Here is an 18874-nt window from a genome sequence, read left to right as displayed (position 1 = left end):
TGTTACCAGCAGGATTTAGTAGTAGTAGTTGAAACGTTCTAAATAGTTCTCAAAAGCAATTTTTTGTTTTAATTATGCGGTTAAACTTTTTTTCTTGAATTTTTTTTCTTAAAAAATTACGATTACACAAAAAAAAAATCTTTAATTTCGTATTTACGTCTACCACATAAGATGAACTGGTACTATAATACTTAAACATGAGTATTTGCTTAAGGGGTATTCAGAATGCTCTTGAAACTAAACTAGGAGAGTTAGATACACTAAAATCACATGATTGGAACCTAGAAATAGATGCATTTCTAGATGAAGAAGAAAAAGGTACAACGAAAGAAGGAGGGATTATTATGAGTGAACATAAATGGGAGATTGAAGTTCAGAGCTTAAAAAATGATATTTGCTGCCTTTTTGATTCATTTGAGAAAGAGGTAGATATACTAAATAATGATGGTATGAATACCGATAGGTATAGTTCACTTCTTCAGAATTTGAAGCACGACTATAATAATATTTGCAAGTATATCGACTCTAGAAAAAAAAGGGTGAACCTTTTTTCAAAATCAAACACTCCGTCCGGAAATAAGTATCAGAAATTATACATAGATAAAAGTACTGAATCATTCGAAAGATCTCAGTTTTATAGGGAAAAGAATATAATTAAAGATTCAGTTTTAAATTTAAATTCAATGATAGATCAGGCAATGAATACAACTCATTCATTAAGTGGTCAAAATCATACTTTAAAATTAATTTTTGATAAGACGCGCACAATGAGAAAGAAATCTATAAGCAATATTCAAAGTGTTGTAAATTCAATTATCAACTTGAAAAAGAGACAAAATTTTGTCGTTTCAGTCTTATTTATATTATTTGTTGTCATTATAATATACATTAAGAAGTAGAAACTACTGAATTTCGCATATTATCTCAATTATTCTATTATTAGGCCGAATTAACATTTTGGTTTGTTTTTATTCTGAACTTTCCTGAATTCCATTAAGGATCTCAACTTCAATCTTGAATAATTCGATTAATTCTCTTTTAAAAGCATCTAAGCTATCGCCAGAATATCTAAGCATGCCTGTTGCAATACCTTTAGAACACCATTTAATTGGATCAAATTCAAACATTATTTGATAGGCAAACGCACCACAATTTGCAGCAGCATTTTTAATAATCTTCTCATTAATTTGAGAGCTAATGTTTTTCAGGCGGAATCTAATTATGTACATTGTTTCTGAACTTCTAATTGCCGCATTATTATAGAAGTCACTTCCATGTAGTTTAGAACTCAAATTTTTTTGTAATGGAGTAAATTTTGGAGTAACATTGTCCAAATTGTATTCATCAGATATGTTATTGTTGCTTAAATCTTTAATTGCGTTGTAAGTTTTAGTTTCTCTATCAAAACTATAGTATTTAAGTGTTCCAGGAGTTAGTAGCATTGCAGCGCACTCGTCTCCAATATCGGAGTTATTCGTTATTCGCCGTTCAAGCAAGAATCTTTTACTTAGCTCAGATTTACAAGTATGATTTTCAATGTTGAAAATATTTGAATAAAAAGGGTAAGCCAACTTAAAATTTTCATTATCATCCTTCTCTTTGTTGTTTTGATTGCTCAATATATTAGAAACGTAGGAAAACATTTTCTCCCTCGAATCTCCCTCATCTCCTAGCACAATTCCAGTTGAAAATTCTCTAAATAGTTTCTGCTTCCTTGCAGAAGTATTTTTAATAAATTCTTCCATTTTACTTTCTGACTTCTTTTCAACAGTGGTATTTTTGCAACCACTTCTTTTGATCCCCAAATAATTTTCATAATTATAAAATTTATTACAATTGGAGGAAGTTTCAGATGGATTTATATTTGCTTTTTCTTGACTAAGATTCCATATATTTTTTAACATATTTTTACTTGTATTTTCTGAAATTGTATCAATACAATTTTTTTCAAAGTCAGATTTTTGATAATAAGGGTCCGAGAACAAGTCATTTGGACGCATCCTTTCTTTTGATTTAATTTTAAGTCTTTCATCAATTAATGTTGAATAACGATTAAAATCAATTACGTTTCCTTTAAACATATTTAAAATGAAATATAATAAGTGTTTATACTAATCTAGAAATGAGTTTGCATCTCGTGAATTTCAACAAAAATTAGCAGATTTTATTCTGGTTATTTATTTTAGGATGCTTATTACTTTACAATTAATCATGTAATTTCGACATAATGGTGGAGACACAGACTTATCAGACAACTTCATTAAATAAATTTATTTCATTGTTTGAACCGTATAAATTAAAATTAAAAATAATAAAGTAAAATAGTTGAAAACATATTTTTGTAGATGATTTGGTTAATCTAAAATTAACTTATATTACGATCTTAAATCATTTTTAAAAGTATCAATTCAAAAGCTAGTGAGCAGCTTGATGATTAGCGGTCATTATACGACATTAGCATTTAACATATCCATTACCTTACAAATCCATCAAATTGTTTATCACAAATGCAAAAAAGAAAAAGAAAACATTTCCGAACCTTATATGGCGCCATCAACTGTCTCGTCTCTTTGCATGAGTAAATATTGGTAATAGGATAAAATGATGTTCTTGTCGGATTAATGGAAGAGATTGTTGTGGCGAACGAAGTTAAGTCTACCCAGGAAAGTGTCGATATAACATTGATTTTAGTGCGCTGAACATACTTTATTTTTAATATTTCCTGTGTGGGGTAACATTTTATTAATAAAAAGTTAGTAGGGAACATTTACTCCACAGCTTGCATAAAAAACAGTTTAAAAGGTTAGAAATACTTATTCCTTATAATAATTCCATTCTTAAAAGGAAGTAAGAATGGAGTTTTATAATGAAATGGTAGGTAAACGTAAAATTAATGAAAACATGCGAATAATATCAAGGCAGAGCTTAGAAGAACTTAATTTAAATGCCTCCGATAATAATTTGGATGAAGCTTCCATATATCATAACGAGATAAACATCTCAAAAATAAATGGCAGTTCCATAAATTTTTATTCATCAAGGGATAGCCAAACAAATACTATTTGTACAAGAAACTTACATGATGCCGGATTAGAAAGCCACCGATTAATTGTAGCTGATGGGCCAAATTTAAGTAAAATTGATATCGAAATTGATACTAAAAAAAAAATAATTTCATCAATATTGAATATCTTGAAAGACCATGCAGCAGAAATTCATTATTCTTCTGGGGGGGGCAACAAAAATCTATTATATTTTTATACTCTATTTCAAGATTGCATTTCAAATTTCTTAATTGAAGGATTTGGAAGCCTTATTATAGATTCAATGATAGATATTTTACTTCCTGTGAGTAATTTGTTTTATGAAAAGGAACTTGAGTGCGACTTCCAGAATTACAATGTAATTTCATCGATACTTTATTATTATTTACTAGGTGTGAGTCCAAACAACATATTATTCTCTGAAAAACCATTTATAAATATCAATTTGAATGAAAAAGCAAGTTCATTTTTGCTGCCTATTTCGAGAGCCGTTTCTGAAGTTGATTATGCTTGGTTAATAAGGCAGAATTTTCCTGAGTTTAATCTAGAATCGAACAATACAAACAGGTGTTCTAAACTGGAGAGTTCTAAGGAAATAATCAGTATATTTTCAGAGGAACAAATTCCGAAATTAATCATGAAGATAGTAAACTATTTAAAAAATATGAGCTTAATTGCTAACTGTGACAATTTAGTAGAGGAGCATCCAATTTCATATTTGCTTAAGGATAATCCCATTGTTTGTGACAGCAACCAAACTCCGTTCTATATAGGCAGACTATTAGAAATTTGCTTTTCAAAACATCAAAAAGAATTCACTTCAATATTTCTTCAATTAAATGGGCCTTTGGTAATTATACCGTTCATTAATTATTCCTCTATACAGGATTTTTTTTTAAGGTTTTTTGGAATTATTGGGAATAATTGCCAACAAGAATCAAAATTTGGAGAATATTCAAGCTCAATACTGGATTTTGAGTATTTGGAATCAAACCGGGTGAACTTTATTAGCGAATTTAGTACAGACAAGCCGTATATTCAAGAACATCTTTTAGAAGTTGGGATTTCGCCAATAATATATGAATGGGTTATTGAGTCGGACTTTATTCAGAATTTACTTTCTCCCCTTTTGGATGTAATGAGTTATAACCAAGAAGATTTTGTAGAGAAACCAGAATTCAAGTTTAGGCCCGATATTATAAATGTAGCTTCCGGAATAATTGAGGTTATTTTTAGATTAGTAGAATATTTGAAGCCAGAGCATACTGGGTTACCTTTAAATATGACTAGCATTGGAATAAAATGGCCCACATTTTCTAGCGAGTTAAACAATCTAAGAAGTTTATATTTTCAGAATGACTTGAACAAAAATCTAAATCTATCGTGCGGAGCAGAATGTGAAATTTCTAATTCAGTCAAGTTTGTTGATATTGAACATTCTATAACAGAAGGTAATCAATTGTACAATTCAAGTTTTAAAACTTCTCAAAAAAAAATAGGCGTGAACAATAATTTTGAATATGAAAATTCTGGAAAAAGATTTAATTCAAATGAAATACTGAATGGAGAAACAAATTTTATTGGAAAAAATAAAGATGACACAATTTATGGAACTAAAGTCAATAATTGTTTGATATTAGCGACAAATGATGGAGATATGATTAAAAATTTCTCAATTTATCAAATTTTAGAAAAGTCTAAGCAGTTTTTGAACAATCTAATAATTGATTCATCAATGCTAAAGATTTTTTGTGAATTATCAGTTCACAATTCTAATAACATAATAAACGAAAATATTTACATATTGAAATTGAGATCTCTCGGTATATTGGAAGAAGTAATAAATCTTGCTTTTTCTGTGAACATTAATGTCATAGGGTGCCTGAAAACCAAAATTATTAACGCTATCAAGCCGTATTTAACTAAGTTTTGCGAGTTTATTATCTCAAAATTTGAGATTGATACAAACAGTAAARAAACAGCATATATGGTTTCGTTATTAACGATAATTAAAACAACATTACTTTATGACGAAAAGCATGAATTAATTAATTATTTGAATACTGAATTTTGGGTATGGCTTTTAGATGTATTCATAAAGAGAAGAGAAAATAGCCACATTTCAGTTCAGTGTAAAACTATTTTTGAATTAGGAATCAGATTKGGGTCATATTCAACATTGGAGAATTTGTTCAATAAAGTCAAACTGGTTGACAAGGTGTCGAAATTTATTTATGATGGGACTGATCTAGATGGCAATTTAATAGAAGAGAGAGAGTTTGTAAATAAGAAAACGGGCAAAAGAATAAGAAGAGTTTTTGGTTCAATTTACAATTTGTTTATTGTTTTGGAACAAATTTACAACAATTTTTTGAAAATTATTGTGCCATACAATCCTTATATTTATGAAGTGATTAAAAATGTTATATTTTCTCAATTGAATAACTATAGTAAAATAGATGATGAAGCTATGGAGATGTTAGGCTTGTTAATAAAAAGTGAATTTGAAATAAATTATTTGTCGCAAGACAGTGAAAAAATCGAATTTGAAAGCCCAATAGATATGGATCCACAGAAAWTRTCCYYATTWGCAWMYWTATYTWGMRMTWSSAMKTTTCAYGWGCTTGCAAATCMAGCWASYAMWMYCWAAASWWAWMAAGCGATMYTMRWAAKTCATTTTCAAWWRCTGWWGATTTARSTAKTMAACTTCKAYWAARWWCMTWSAAATMTTYTWCRYTTAYYMYTAWTWYTAYTWWWAAMAWWAYTCAGATTCCSKAATTGAKYTTTMKATTAAKSRAACRAGWTSARTRCTAWCTRMACAATCKATCTCCRYCGRRAAAKTSKCRSMARMTWYKKYYCTRKAAGTAKKGTTGATYTATTYAATGTARTGWCKAAAACTGTGAGTGCCCAAAATGGTCATTTTGCAATGTTCTCAACAAGTTGAAGATTGAAAAAAATTGTTCGACTGGAATTCCGAATTTTCCTGTTCTTCCGCTAGAGGAAAGCAAAAAAATTCGGGAAACTCGAAAGAGGCAGATAAAATTATGCTCTTCAGCCCAAAAAAACGATTGATATATATAGGTCATTAGTATTCTGTAGGAATATCTAGGTTATAAATTCATAAAGGTAATATTTACATTGCATAGTTAGGTTGTTAAAGTAGTTAGTCTGGCAATTTATTATTGCATGCTTTTATATGCTTAACGAGCTGAAGAAAACAAGTCTTAACACAAACTAGTAAGAAAAAACTGATTTGTTTTGATCTAAAATAAAAATTATGCATTTTTGTATAATATTATTACGTATAACCATGGGCGCTGGAGCGTGTGAATCCCTATTGTGAGCCGTTGACAAATTTATTATATTCTAGAATAAGGCATTCGTGAAAAAGCAAAATAATTCCAAACTAAATTGATCAAATTTCAAAGTTTAAATAATTTGGAATAATCCAAAGTTTCTCATAAATTACTGGCGTGAGAATAACTATTATTTCATGAATCCGTACAGAGAATAAGCTCAAATTGGGTTTATTTTTAAAGGTTATCTCAAATTTGGTTAATTCTATTATTATGAATTACTTTCCAAGAATACTTGATATCCTTTTTGTGTGAATAGGTGATATTATTATTGGCTTGGATTATTAAACTAAATGTTATTGCCATATTTTTAACTCAATTGAATTCCTTTGGTAAAAATTACATTAAGAAATAATTGAAAAATAAAAAAACATGTGTGATAGAGTTGACAGACATGTATTGAGGAAATATGAACTGGTAAAAAAGTTGGGGAAGGGTGCGTATGGCATAGTTTGGAAATCTATTGATCGTAGGACTGGAGAAGTAGTTGCAGTCAAGAAAATCTTCGATGCATTTCAAAATTCAACAGATGCTCAAAGAACATTTAGAGAGATTATGATATTGACAGAGCTATCTGGTCACGAGAATATTGTAAATTTACTAAATGTCTTAAGAGCAGACAATGATAGAGATGTCTACTTGGTTTTTGACTATATGGAGACGGACCTACATGCAGTCATTAGAGCAAATATTTTGGAGCCTGTTCATAAACAATATGTAGTTTATCAACTTATTAAGGTAATTAAATATTTACATAGTGGTGGGTTATTACATCGTGATATGAAACCATCAAATATACTTCTAAATGCTGAATGCCATGTAAAAGTGGCAGACTTTGGATTATCTAGAAGCTTTGTCAACATAAGGCGTGTTACAAATAATATTCCATTAAGTATTAACGAAAATACTGAAAATTTCGATGATGATCAGCCTATTCTCACAGACTATGTTGCAACTAGATGGTATAGGGCTCCAGAAATACTTTTAGGATCAACTAAGTATACAAAGGGGATTGACATGTGGTCTTTGGGCTGTATTTTGGGAGAGATATTGTGTGGAAAACCAATTTTTCCAGGTTCATCAACTATGAATCAACTTGAAAGAATCATAGGTGTGATAGATTTCCCTTCTAACGAAGATGTCGAGTCGATCCAATCACCCTTTGCCAAAACAATGATAGAGTCGCTCAAAGAAAAAGTTGAGATAAGACAATCAAATAAAAGAGATATATTTACTAAATGGAAGAATTTACTACTAAAAATAAACCCAAAAGCTGACTGTAACGAAGAAGCATTGGACTTATTAGATAAATTGCTACAATTTAATCCAAATAAGAGGATTTCTGCAAACGATGCATTAAAACACCCATTTGTTTCAATTTTTCACAATCCAAATGAAGAACCAAATTGTGATCATATAATTACTATACCAATAAACGATAATGTTAAGCATTCGATTGATGACTATAGAAACTTGGTATATTCAGAAATATCAAGACGCAAACGAGAATTGATCAGTAACAAACACCAAAATGTTCAAAACCCAAATACTGCAGTGAGTAATCCTAGAGTTAATAGAGTATCTGGAGCTGTTGAATTTGCTACTCCAGAATGCAATCCCGATAACATTACTTCAAATAAGTCCAACGAGCCGATTTATAGTAAATTCCAGAGTGAACTACAATCAAACAAAAGATCTTCCATTAATAAAAACCCACCAGCAGATAACTCGAAAAAAGGAGGTATACTGGGAAACTTTTTCTCACAAGTATATAATACCTTTATTTCTGGCTCAGCAACTAATAAAACGACTTCTTTTGGTAATAGCCCAGCCATTTCCAATTTTTCCAATGGTAAGGTTGATGAGAAACACATACAGCAAATGAGATCTGCAGCTTCGTACTACTCTAGCTCAATTAATAATAGCAACCCAATAAAGAAAGGGGGAGGATTCATAGGAAATAATTTAAGCTCTACAAATGATAATACGACGAAAGCAACCAATAGTAGCACTAAAAACTCCAAGTATATATCAACAGGCGCAGTAATAAAAAATGCCAACTCCACATTTTCAGTAAGTACAAATTGTGGTGGAAATTCGCACGTTTACTATCCAAGAGCATATATGTACAATAATATCAAGCACAATCTGCCAGATTACTCTCTAATTCCGAACTCAGAGTCGAGCAATTCACTTTTGGGTAAAAATACCTCGAATCTAAAATACTCGAATAATCCAGAACTTTCAAACCAATTCAAATTGAATTGCCATGGTTCCAATCAAACTAGCATAATTAATCTACAAATGCAACAAAATCGGAGCAATACGAGCAAAATAACATATTATAATGAACCTAATATTGAACCAAATTCTAAGTTAAACGATATGGTCGGTAGAAAAAGTACTTCGTCTGGAGTTGGAGTGAATACGTTACACCATCCTCCTCCATTTTATACATCTCAGCAAAACAAAAACGTTAACAAGAATTATTTATATAAATATTAGTTTATATTAATATAGATATTAGAACTGCCTATAAACTTGAAACTATAATCTAAGTGAAATCGATGTCTTGTCACCATTAGAAGTGTTTTCTAGCCTTCCAGAACTTTGACTAAGAAATTGGCCCTCTGAAACTTTTCTTTTTTTTTTATTATCTAGAAGAATTGAGTCTTCGCTATAATTTTGAAATACTGTTTCTTTGCTTTGTTCAGAACAATTCGCATTTCCATTATTTATATCTATGTAGTCAGAGTTGCTGAACAAAGAATTGAGCTCATCATCGTTAACTATAAAACGATCATCTATCATCTCATTTTCATCATCATCATCAGATATGTCAATTACCTCGTTTTGAAAATCAAAACAATCTTTAATATTGTTTGACAAGGATAAATCTGAATTTTGAGAAGATTTTTCTTTTATTATAGTTAGATGCTCGTTAATTGGCGAATTTAACGAGTTGGCCTTTGGAAACTCGTATTTAATTGAATTCGAGGTTTTTAAAAGCATTTCTCTGGGTATATCTTCATTTTGTTTAATTCGATCAAAAATTTCAGAATTTATCAGAATTTTATTGTTTTCTCTGGGTATAGTGGGGTTTTTAATAATCATCTTGACAAAGCTGTCTATTTTGAGCATGCCTGGTCTAATTATTTGGTAACATAAGGGGCATTTCCATCTGGTGTTAAATGCCTTAATTGTAGAGTTAATTTGAATAAAAGCTTTAATATCAAAACAGTTTATATGATGGCAAAATATGCCACGTCCAGGAAGTTCAATGGTATCCATAGTTAAAGGGCATAAGGTATTTAAATACTGGTCTTTATTCAAGCAGATTATCTCATCTGATGAGTCATCATATAATTGGTTATATATAGATGATTGGATCTTATTTTCTAAAATATTTTTGAAGTGAGCTTTTGAAATTTCAATGGATAATGTGCCTTCAGAAAGTATAGTATCCAAAATATTATCGCAACTTATTGTTTTGGTTAAAAACAAGCCAATTATATACGGTGCCGTAGGAATAGGCAACAACTCACCATTTTCTGAGTCTTTAAGTAGTGCATTTAATGTGCTAAACGTAATATTGACATTTTGCTTTGTCATCAATTGATTATTAACTAAATAATCCTTCAAATATAATGGACAATCTCTTCTAATATGATCGTAGCTCGGAGATTCAATGTTTTGAATAACCTTTCCATTAGCTTTAATAAATAGGACTCTTGGGAACTCATGATTAAGATCCATTCTATCAAGTCTTAGACAATAAACCATAATATTGAAAGCATCCGGGTCATTAGATTCTAAATCATTATTCAAAAATAGATTTGGAGAGAAAGAATACTTAGATGTAAAGTGAGGAAGATGGCTTGAGTTATTAAAGTTAATGTTTCCATACTTTGGATGTATATTGTGAATTGCTGTGTAAGAATAAAAAGTCGTAAAAAAAAGTGGCTTGATTATTTTGTTATATGGGTCGATTACAAAGAATCTACAAAACGGGCAAATAAAATTAATTAAATTAGCCTTGGATTTTTTGCCATCTTTTTTTGATATACTTTCCATGAAAACCATCATATGATTATTATTGAATTCAGCTCTTTTGATATCAAAACCTACACAGCGAGAGTGAAATGGTCTGTAACAAGCATCGCAGTTAACTATACTATCGGAAAGGTTTTTTTGGCACATGGAACAAGATGAATCGCAAATAGTATCCGAAGCAGTATGAAAATACTCACTTATTTTAATGTTATTTAAATTAGTTGACTCACTAATATTGGACAAAATTGATGTTTCAGAAGGAAAATTGTGTTGATCATTTGATATTTTTTCTTTAAGTATAAAATCAAGATTATTGGAACTTAGAGGAGTGTCAGGGGAATTATTCAGAATGATGTCGATACAATCACTTTTTTTTGTATTGGATTTAATGTAAATACCAAGTTGTTTTGCTAAGGATTTTAAGTCCTGAAGTCTTTGCTTCTTCAAATATTCACTCCAACCATTTCTGTCCATATCTTTACATATTTCAGAAACACAATAGTAATTATCTAATCAGTTTATTTCAAAGTGCATCGACTTTAATGGCACAAATAGTAATAATTACACGTCGTACTTTAATTGGCGCTATCTTAAACAAATGATTAATCCGACTAAAAGTTAAATAAAAGAAAATGAAATTTATAACAAAACTAGTAGAATATAATATTTTGATTAAATAATTTGAGTAGTTAAAATTGCTTTAACACGAACATTTTTTATAGTTAAAGCGACTGTTTTCTTCCCCAGATTGTAAATCAACGATTTTATTGGCATTATTGTTTTCTAAGCTACTGGAACTGTTTGCTTCATTCTTTCCTTCCTGAATGTAGTCTAAATTAGGAAGTGTTGAAGCGAGCTTTTTAAACAGAGACTTGATGTTGTATCCATTTTTTGCACTAGTTTCAATGAACATAATGTTATTTTCTTGTGCGAGTTTCTCCGCCTCTTCATATTTTACTTGTCTTCTATCTTCAAGATCAGCTTTATTACCAATTAAAGATATAATAACATCCTTTCCTCTCTCATTGCGAACATCTTCTATCCATTTTGTAGTGTTCAGAAATGTCGATCTATTCGTGATGTCGTATACTACTACAGCCACAGAAGAGTCTCTAATATAACTGGGGATCAAACTTCGAAACCTTTCCTGACCAGCTGTGTCCCATAGTTGAAGACGAATAGTTCTATCTTCCAAATATAGTGTTTTACTCAAAAAGTCAATGCCTAATTGAAGTTTTGATATTTCCTATTTAAATAAGGTTGTAACTTACCGATTGTTGCCTGATAATTATTATCAAATGTATCATACATAAATCTGGTGATAATTGATGTTTTCCCGACCGACTGTTCGCCAAGGAAAACAAATTTGAATTTACTTATTTGATTCCTACTAGAGTTGTCTGCCATTTAGTGAATTACCATAAACTTGAAAGATAAAGTGATATAAATGCGATTAAATAGAATTTTAAGACTATATTGTTGATTTTTATGCTAATATATAAATTTTAATATTTATTCAGCTTGGTCGAATTATTTCAAATGTGGCACGATTAAAGAGGGGCATTTTAAATTTAATACTTGACAAGGCTGTTAAAATTTTTATATTATAATTAAGAGATGAAGTGATCGCTATAAACTTTAATCCCCAATCAAATTAACTATCACTGATTGACATAAAACATTTTTATATCGAATATCGTGTGGAGCCGGAAAATTCATACATAAAATATTTAAAAGAATATCTATCGATTATTTTTAAAATTGTGATTATTGAACAAATCTTGTACAATAGTCTATTTATATCTTTTTTTAATCGCATTTTCAATTAATAAACTATAGTTGTTCTTTTGATAAAGGGACGATCGGAGATATTAGAAATAACAGGCTAGAAAAGCAAAATTTCATAGTAATTAAGAGTTTGAGACCTGCTAAATTTAATTCTAAAAATATTAATCAAAATAACTAAATATACTCCAGTTATAATAATTCCCAATAATCAATAAATAGAGAATTTTAAATAATAATTATCATTAAGAACTCAAATTTACTCGTGCAACAAGTTAACTATTACGCTGAGATGGCTAATTTCCAATGAAGATATTATTCTGAAAAATGTTAAAATTATTTAAAACTTAGCTACAAATTAATATATCGAGTAGTTACTTTTAGAGGATAATATTTTACTCAATAAAAACCAAGCATATTCTTAATTTTGAAACTGATGAATTTTGTAAATAGTTTTTCTTGACAAATTGAAATAAGAATTTTACCAGATGAAATCTCGCTAAGCAACAAAAAAAAGTCAATAAAATATAATTTTTAATTTAGTCAACAATAGGACGATGAAATGCAGGTTCACTACCAACTTCCCTAATTCTCTTTGGAAGTACAACGAAAGATATCTTTGCAGACTCATTAGATAAATTTTTGAAGGAGAAGAAATGGTTAGGAGGAATATGCACATAGCTTCCATTCGACATTACAAATTCGTATTTGTTATCCAGTGAATAAATTAGGGAATCTGCTTTACATGATAAAATATGAACAACGATAAAGCCATGAGTATTTTTTTCATATTTGGTCTTTGTATTACCACCAATCTTTATAACAGATAATGTAAACTTCGCATTACTTAATAAAGAAGAGATAGCCAATTCATCTGTGATTTGAGAAGAAGAACGCTTCATACTTTTCGAAATTTCTGAACTCATCAAAATTGCTCCTTCATGCTCGGGAACCTTCCCAAGAGAAGGAAGCCGTTCAATATTTTCTACTATGGAGTTTTCGTTATTTAAATGTGAAGAACTCTTTTTTTTCCTCATTTATAAGTTCCTGTATTTGTAAAACCCACAGACTAGCAAAACCTTCAAAGAATATTTTGGTATCTTAAAAATAACGCACACAATCTTGAATTATGAAGAATAAGCTTGGTCATTGCCCAAAATCATCGAGTATAAAAAGAACTAACAACACATTACCATTAAGAAAAAGTAGGCGCTGAAATTACCGCCATTCGCTTTTGTTAAAGTATCTCATCAATGTTATTAATAGTGTGGTGAATTGAAGAATTTGATAATGGGTGGCCGCTCATAAATTGCTTTAATGCAGATAGTGTATCTTTTAATGCCTTATTTAGTTGCGGAAATGAGTTTGCTACTGAAATAATAAAGTGCGCAGAGTGTTTTAATAAGATGTTAAAATTGATGATTAAATTGTGGTAAATTCGGCTATCAAGTTTGGAATTTATTATATCCTGAGTTATACATAGAACTCTAACAACAGATCTCTCTGCAACAGGTAAAAATGCTGACTTTTCATTCGAAGAACTTTCTGATGAATAATGGGCTGACTTTGATGGGGAGATAATTATGTTTGAGAGCCATGATAATAATGAAACACACTGAATTATTTGGTTTTCTATTTTAAAATCTAAACAAAATACTTTACTATCGGTTACGTTGTATTTTCCCCACAATTCAATAAGTGATCTTGTATTCAGCAGTTTGTCCAACTTATTTGCTATTTTTGGTAGAATAGTATGCTCACAGAGTATTTGTGGTGTAATATAGCAAATTCTATCAATAAATGAGCGTGTTCTTTCGAGATAAACATTGAAATCAATACGATTATTGAGACTTTTATATTGAAATCCTTGTTCTACAATTTGCTGAGCAATATTTGTATTTCTACAGAAAATGTTGGAAAAAAATATTGAAATCTGTCTACTTGTTAATTGACTTTCGGTTCTACTATAATTTACATATTTGTTCCAGATAATACAAAAAATATCAAAATCCACACTCTGAAAATGGTTAATAATAGGGTTTTTGTGTTTTATTACTTCATGAAAATAAAGCATTATAAGCGAAATATTGCAAATTATTTCAATTGAACTCTCTTCAGATAGATAGTTACTAATATTTTTGATATATGTATCAGGATTTGTAATAAATTCTCTAAGTTTTGCTTCATTTGAACATATCTCAAAGTATAATTCTTGAAAGTGCTGTTCTTTAACATAAACTGATTCGCGTATAAAAATGCATTCTAGTGTAAAATAAACTGCCATATTTGGTTCAAAATAAAACATTTCAAGCCATTTTAACGTAGACTTAACGCTTCCTAATGTTGTTACTTTACTTTTTAGAGATTCTAACAAACTCTTACGATCCTTTAACCATAAATTTATTTTTTCTTTAAAAGGATTTACATTACTCAGAGAAAAATACTGAGACTGAATCTCAGAAAAACTGTTTGGAATTGATGGTATTATAAGAGATTCTGGGATAATTATTGCAGTAATTTCAGAGAATATCACCCTCCAGGTTCTAGGGTTTAATACACTCTGAAGAAATACTCCCTCCCAAGAATCAATCCACCTTAATATCCCCTTCCAGGGGATAATATGAAAGTTTATTGTTATTAACTTTCTATCTAATTTATCTGCTTCAATTATTCTTGAAAACAAATAAATAAAAAATATTGAGAAGTATCCTTGCACATATTCATTATTTATATTCAAATTAATGAATAAGGTTGATTGCTTTAATAACCATTCAAAAGAAATACATTTATCATTCTTTTTAATCCAATCGGATATGTGGTCTAATATTAATATTATTATAATGTCAATATTTTTCGTTTTAAATAAAAAATTTGAAGATTTAATGATTTTCTGGCAATGTAATTCATTAACCTTGAAATTGCTTTTATTTTGTGAAGTTTTAACTTTATTAATTGGATAACCATAGTTAGCAAAAATTTGATTGTTTATGGTAGATTGTATATTCATTATACTTAAAGAAATGGAATGAATAAATGGCAAAATATGTTCAAACTCAATATTAATCTCATTTAATAATACATGTACAAGGCTCGAATTAAGCCAGTACATTTCATCTATTAGTATACATCCTTCAAAATTCATTAAGCTCAAGAGATTTAATTTTATTTCATCATCAAATCTAGAGGTTTCTTTGTCTACATTACATAATTTAACTAATTTGGGGAATGATTCCAAATAATTGTAAAGAAATGTTTCAGATAATGGAAAATAGTGTATTTGAATCAAGTTGCAGATGCTTTTCACTATGCCCAAGGAAACTGAAGAATTGCAAATATTATTTGATAAAAGTCTGAAAAATATATATAAATTTGATTTTGCGCTTGAATCTCTTGTATAATCTGGGAATAGAAAATATTTTAATAGTATTTCAACAGGCTCTTTGGGATTTTCTACTAACTTTTTCATAATCTCTATCGCGTGTTTACTTACATTACCTGTATTAGATAATTGATTATTCAATGAGAAAAGAACAATTAAAATAACTATGTATTTGGAAAATTCTTTATATGGATTCATGAGAGATATAATTGAAGTTGAAAGTTCTAATGGAGGAATGTGGTTTATTATTGATGAAAAAAATCCTTCATCCTTAGAAATTTTTATCCAAAATTGTTCAATTGAAATGAAACTATATAAAATGAACCTGTCGACAAATATTGGATTTATTCTCTTTAAACCTGGAATCATGCATTTTTGGTAATCCCTTAATAGATATAGTTGCTGAATTAGCTCATTATTAAAATCGTACGATATATTTGAAATCATTCTGCATACAGTTATTGTAAAAGAAAGCTCTGCCATATCTGGGCTAATCTCCTTCAAAGTATTTGCGATCAATTTAACAATTTGATTTATAACTGAAACAAAGAAGCAATTTTCATTAATATATTTAAACCTGCTTCTGATTACTTTTGATTTTAACAATAAGAATAAGCTGCATAAAGTCGGACAAATACTATATGGGCTCACTAATAAAAAAAAAAGTGATTCTACTTCGTCATTCAACTCGATAGTAATTGAATTAACATCAATAATTCCTTTTTTTCTTAATGAAAGTATATAATCTGATACAATTAAATCCCAAATTAAATGATCAATATTGTATGCTAAATTCAAATAACAAGTGACAATTTGATTAAATTCTCTATCACTTTCAACAATCTTTATACTTTCAAAAAATTTAACTACAACCCAAAATATTAAATATACTATGTATTTCTCATTAATTTCTGGAAAATTGATTAAAGACTCGAACTCATTTATTCCAACAAAACATGTATTTAAATCGCCAACATGTTGTTTGAGCTTGCTGAATAAATTGAAAATACATTTATCATCTGAATTTTTTGTTGAAAAAGTATCGTATTTACAAATCTCATATAGCTCTGCTGTACTTTTTTCCAGGTGGAAATCCTTTAAGTAATTTTGTTTCATATCTTTACCATTCAAAAGTGATACAAGTGCAAATACAAGCCTAGAATACTTGTTTTCGGTAGATTGTTGAAAACAATCACTAGAAATGAGCCTTTCATCTCCGTCATTATAGAAGTATTCCCACAACTCAAACGATAGTGACTTCTGTTCAATATGAAATGACATGAATAAAATTTTATTAAATTGAACTAAAAAGAAATCCGCGCAAATAAATTGTTAAAAAAAATACTAGTATTAATGCTTTTAATCTCAAATTTACAAAAAAACTTCCTACAACGAAACTAAATTCATATACATATAATTCAAATCTATTGTTTCGCTATTTACCTGTTCTTATCCTATTTTGAATCTTCTAACCCTTTATTTTCAGCTATATCTTCCAATTCCTTTTCAGTCAGTGAATTAGCTTTCAATTCTGAACCTATATTTTCTACTAAATCTCCTTTGATCTCTTGTTCCGATATTTGTATATCTTCATTATTACAAGGTTTAACCTCCAAGTTATCCAATTTTGAGTCAGAACTATCTGCACCAGAATTTTCCAAGATCTCTCCTTTATTCTCAGAACAGTCTAATAAGTCTAAAGCAGAATTTCCACCAGTCATCCCACGATCTTTGTTACTGTCTACCTGAACTTGATCCACTAATTCTGTATTGATTTGAGCGTCTTCTTGTATGAGAGGGGCGCTAATAGGCTTTTCCTCTTTGTCACTGCTTTCCTCAACAAGGCTTAAGTCAGCAGTATATTCAACAACATTCTCTGAACCACCACAATTTTCTTGTTCATTTTTTGTTTCTTCTATCTGCAAACTTTCCGTATTCAACTGCTCATTTCCGCCATCAGCGTTCTCCATTTCCTGATGTTTGTTTTCAAGGGCAGAATCGTTATTCTTCAATTGTGTAACAATATTATTAGAATCTACCAAAGTATCTGATGCGGCTTGTTTATTTGATTCCAAACTCTTTTCTGAGTCACTCAAAGTGAGTAGGTACTCATCGAATTTTTGTAATATCCTCATTTGCTGGAGCTCCAAATCATTCTTTGGAAGTTTTCTATAGTTTTCATACAAATCATTTGCTTTCAAAAGCTCTTCCCTTTGCTTAGAATATTCTTCTCTTAAACTCAAACCCTCCCCGACCAACTCGCCATTCTCTAGAGAAGATTTTATCCACCTCAACCTACTTCCATCTCTCCATTCTCCAACCTTACCTTCCTTTTTAATATTATAAAATATACCAATTCCATGTTGTTTTCCATTCTTCCATTGACCAATATATGCTCGACCGTCTGGCCATGTAAACTTGCCATCACCATCTTTTTTATCATTTATGTATTGTCCTTCATAGCATCTATGATCGGTCCAATCAAATTTGCCATAACCAAACATATGATTTTTTAGCCAATAGCCCGTATATACTCTCCCATCATTCCAATGATAGATTCCAAAGCCATTAATTTGGTTTGCGTCGAAGTTACCAATATACTTTGAACCATCATGCCATGAAAATTTCCCAAAACCTTGTTTAAGGCCATATGCATAACTTCCTTCAAAATTACTACCATCAACCCAGCTCTCAATAGCCCTACCATGTTTTTTGTCATTTTTCCATTCGCCTACATATTTACTTCCATCAGAGTGCGTATATGTGCCATGGCCATGAGCTCTATCATTCTGCCATTCGCCCTCATATTTATCGCCATCAGTATGAATGAATACTCCGTATCCGTTTGCTGTTCCATTGACAAAGTTTCCCTCAAAAACGGCACCATCTGGCCACTTCTGAATTCCATATCCATGTTTATTGTCCCCTAACCATTCACCCTCGTATGTAATCTTATCCTGAAGTTCAACTAAAGGCCGTTTTTCAACTCTCAATTCTGGGGCTTGTGGAATCTCCCTATTTTCAATATGCTTATCGGCCTTTGATTTACAACCTCCCATATTAAATTATGCAAGTCAATCAATAATTCACTCAGAATGTTACCTTATTTATATTCAATAGCTTGTGAATGGTGATAAGAACTTTAAAATCTGGGAAGTAGAAATGATTTATGGTTACAGATGAAAAAGTCTCACCACTCAAAGTTTATATTACTTGAAATTGTTCTACAAAGTTGAATATTACAATTTTTCGACATG

The 18874-nt window shown here is 29.9% G+C and overlaps 9 protein-coding genes and 3 non-coding genes across 12 annotated transcripts; 3 read left to right on the top strand and 9 right to left on the bottom strand.

Moving 5' to 3' along the window:
* Positions 1-197: 197 nt before the first annotated feature.
* cgd2_1990 (hypothetical protein with possible transmembrane domain or GPI at C-terminus) lies at positions 198-899 on the top strand (the record flags this gene model as incomplete). Its single annotated transcript, XM_626406.1, has 1 exon — positions 198-899. The coding sequence occupies one exon, from the start codon at positions 198-200 to the stop codon at positions 897-899; it is 702 nt and encodes a 233-aa protein (XP_626406.1).
* Positions 900-968: 69 nt separating this feature from the next.
* Positions 969-2081, bottom strand: cgd2_1980 (hypothetical protein; the record flags this gene model as incomplete). The annotated part of the gene is made up of 1 exon (XM_626405.1): positions 969-2081. One exon carries the CDS (start codon positions 2079-2081, stop codon positions 969-971), a length of 1113 nt encoding a protein of 370 aa, XP_626405.1.
* A 772-nt stretch (positions 2082-2853) lies between these two features.
* Positions 2854-5742, top strand: cgd2_1970 (hypothetical protein; the record flags this gene model as incomplete). The annotated part of the gene is made up of 1 exon (XM_001388179.1): positions 2854-5742. A coding segment is annotated over one exon (2889 nt).
* On the bottom strand, positions 5018-8476 carry cgd2_1377. The gene has a single exon. It is a non-coding gene; the product is annotated as a 25S ribosomal RNA (ribosomal RNA).
* cgd2_1960 (mitogen-activated protein kinase 1, serine/threonine protein kinase, putative) lies at positions 6773-8905 on the top strand (the record flags this gene model as incomplete). The annotated part of the gene is made up of 1 exon (XM_001388178.1): positions 6773-8905. One exon carries the CDS (start codon positions 6773-6775, stop codon positions 8903-8905), a length of 2133 nt encoding a protein of 710 aa, XP_001388215.1.
* A 42-nt stretch (positions 8906-8947) lies between these two features.
* On the bottom strand, positions 8948-10927 carry cgd2_1950 (SAP+PHD+MIZ domains containing protein; the record flags this gene model as incomplete). The annotated part of the gene is made up of 1 exon (XM_626404.1): positions 8948-10927. The coding sequence occupies one exon, from the start codon at positions 10925-10927 to the stop codon at positions 8948-8950; it is 1980 nt and encodes a 659-aa protein (XP_626404.1).
* Positions 8992-9143, bottom strand: cgd2_1376. The gene has a single exon. It is a non-coding gene; the product is annotated as a 5.8S ribosomal RNA (ribosomal RNA).
* On the bottom strand, positions 9655-11412 carry cgd2_1375. The gene has a single exon. It is a non-coding gene; the product is annotated as an 18S ribosomal RNA (ribosomal RNA).
* cgd2_1940 (RAB6 protein, putative) lies at positions 11154-11860 on the bottom strand (the record flags this gene model as incomplete). The annotated part of the gene is made up of 2 exons (XM_001388177.1): positions 11154-11677; positions 11725-11860. 2 exons carry the CDS (start codon positions 11858-11860, stop codon positions 11154-11156), a joined length of 660 nt encoding a protein of 219 aa, XP_001388214.1.
* A 917-nt stretch (positions 11861-12777) lies between these two features.
* On the bottom strand, positions 12778-13275 carry cgd2_1930 (hypothetical protein; the record flags this gene model as incomplete). The annotated part of the gene is made up of 1 exon (XM_626403.1): positions 12778-13275. The coding sequence occupies one exon, from the start codon at positions 13273-13275 to the stop codon at positions 12778-12780; it is 498 nt and encodes a 165-aa protein (XP_626403.1).
* A 200-nt stretch (positions 13276-13475) lies between these two features.
* On the bottom strand, positions 13476-16898 carry cgd2_1920 (hypothetical protein; the record flags this gene model as incomplete). Its single annotated transcript, XM_626402.1, has 1 exon — positions 13476-16898. The coding sequence occupies one exon, from the start codon at positions 16896-16898 to the stop codon at positions 13476-13478; it is 3423 nt and encodes a 1140-aa protein (XP_626402.1).
* A 173-nt stretch (positions 16899-17071) lies between these two features.
* On the bottom strand, positions 17072-18676 carry cgd2_1910 (putative phosphatidylinositol-4-phosphate 5-kinase, MORN beta hairpin repeats glycine-rich protein; the record flags this gene model as incomplete). Its single annotated transcript, XM_626401.1, has 1 exon — positions 17072-18676. One exon carries the CDS (start codon positions 18674-18676, stop codon positions 17072-17074), a length of 1605 nt encoding a protein of 534 aa, XP_626401.1.
* Positions 18677-18874: the final 198 nt, after the last annotated feature.

The sequence above is a fragment of the Cryptosporidium parvum genome, chromosome 2 (genome assembly GCF_000165345.1).
Source record: "Cryptosporidium parvum Iowa II chromosome 2, whole genome shotgun sequence".
Classification (NCBI taxonomy): Eukaryota; Apicomplexa; class Conoidasida; order Eucoccidiorida; family Cryptosporidiidae; genus Cryptosporidium; species Cryptosporidium parvum.
This window is presented reverse-complemented; position numbering and strand designations above follow the sequence as displayed.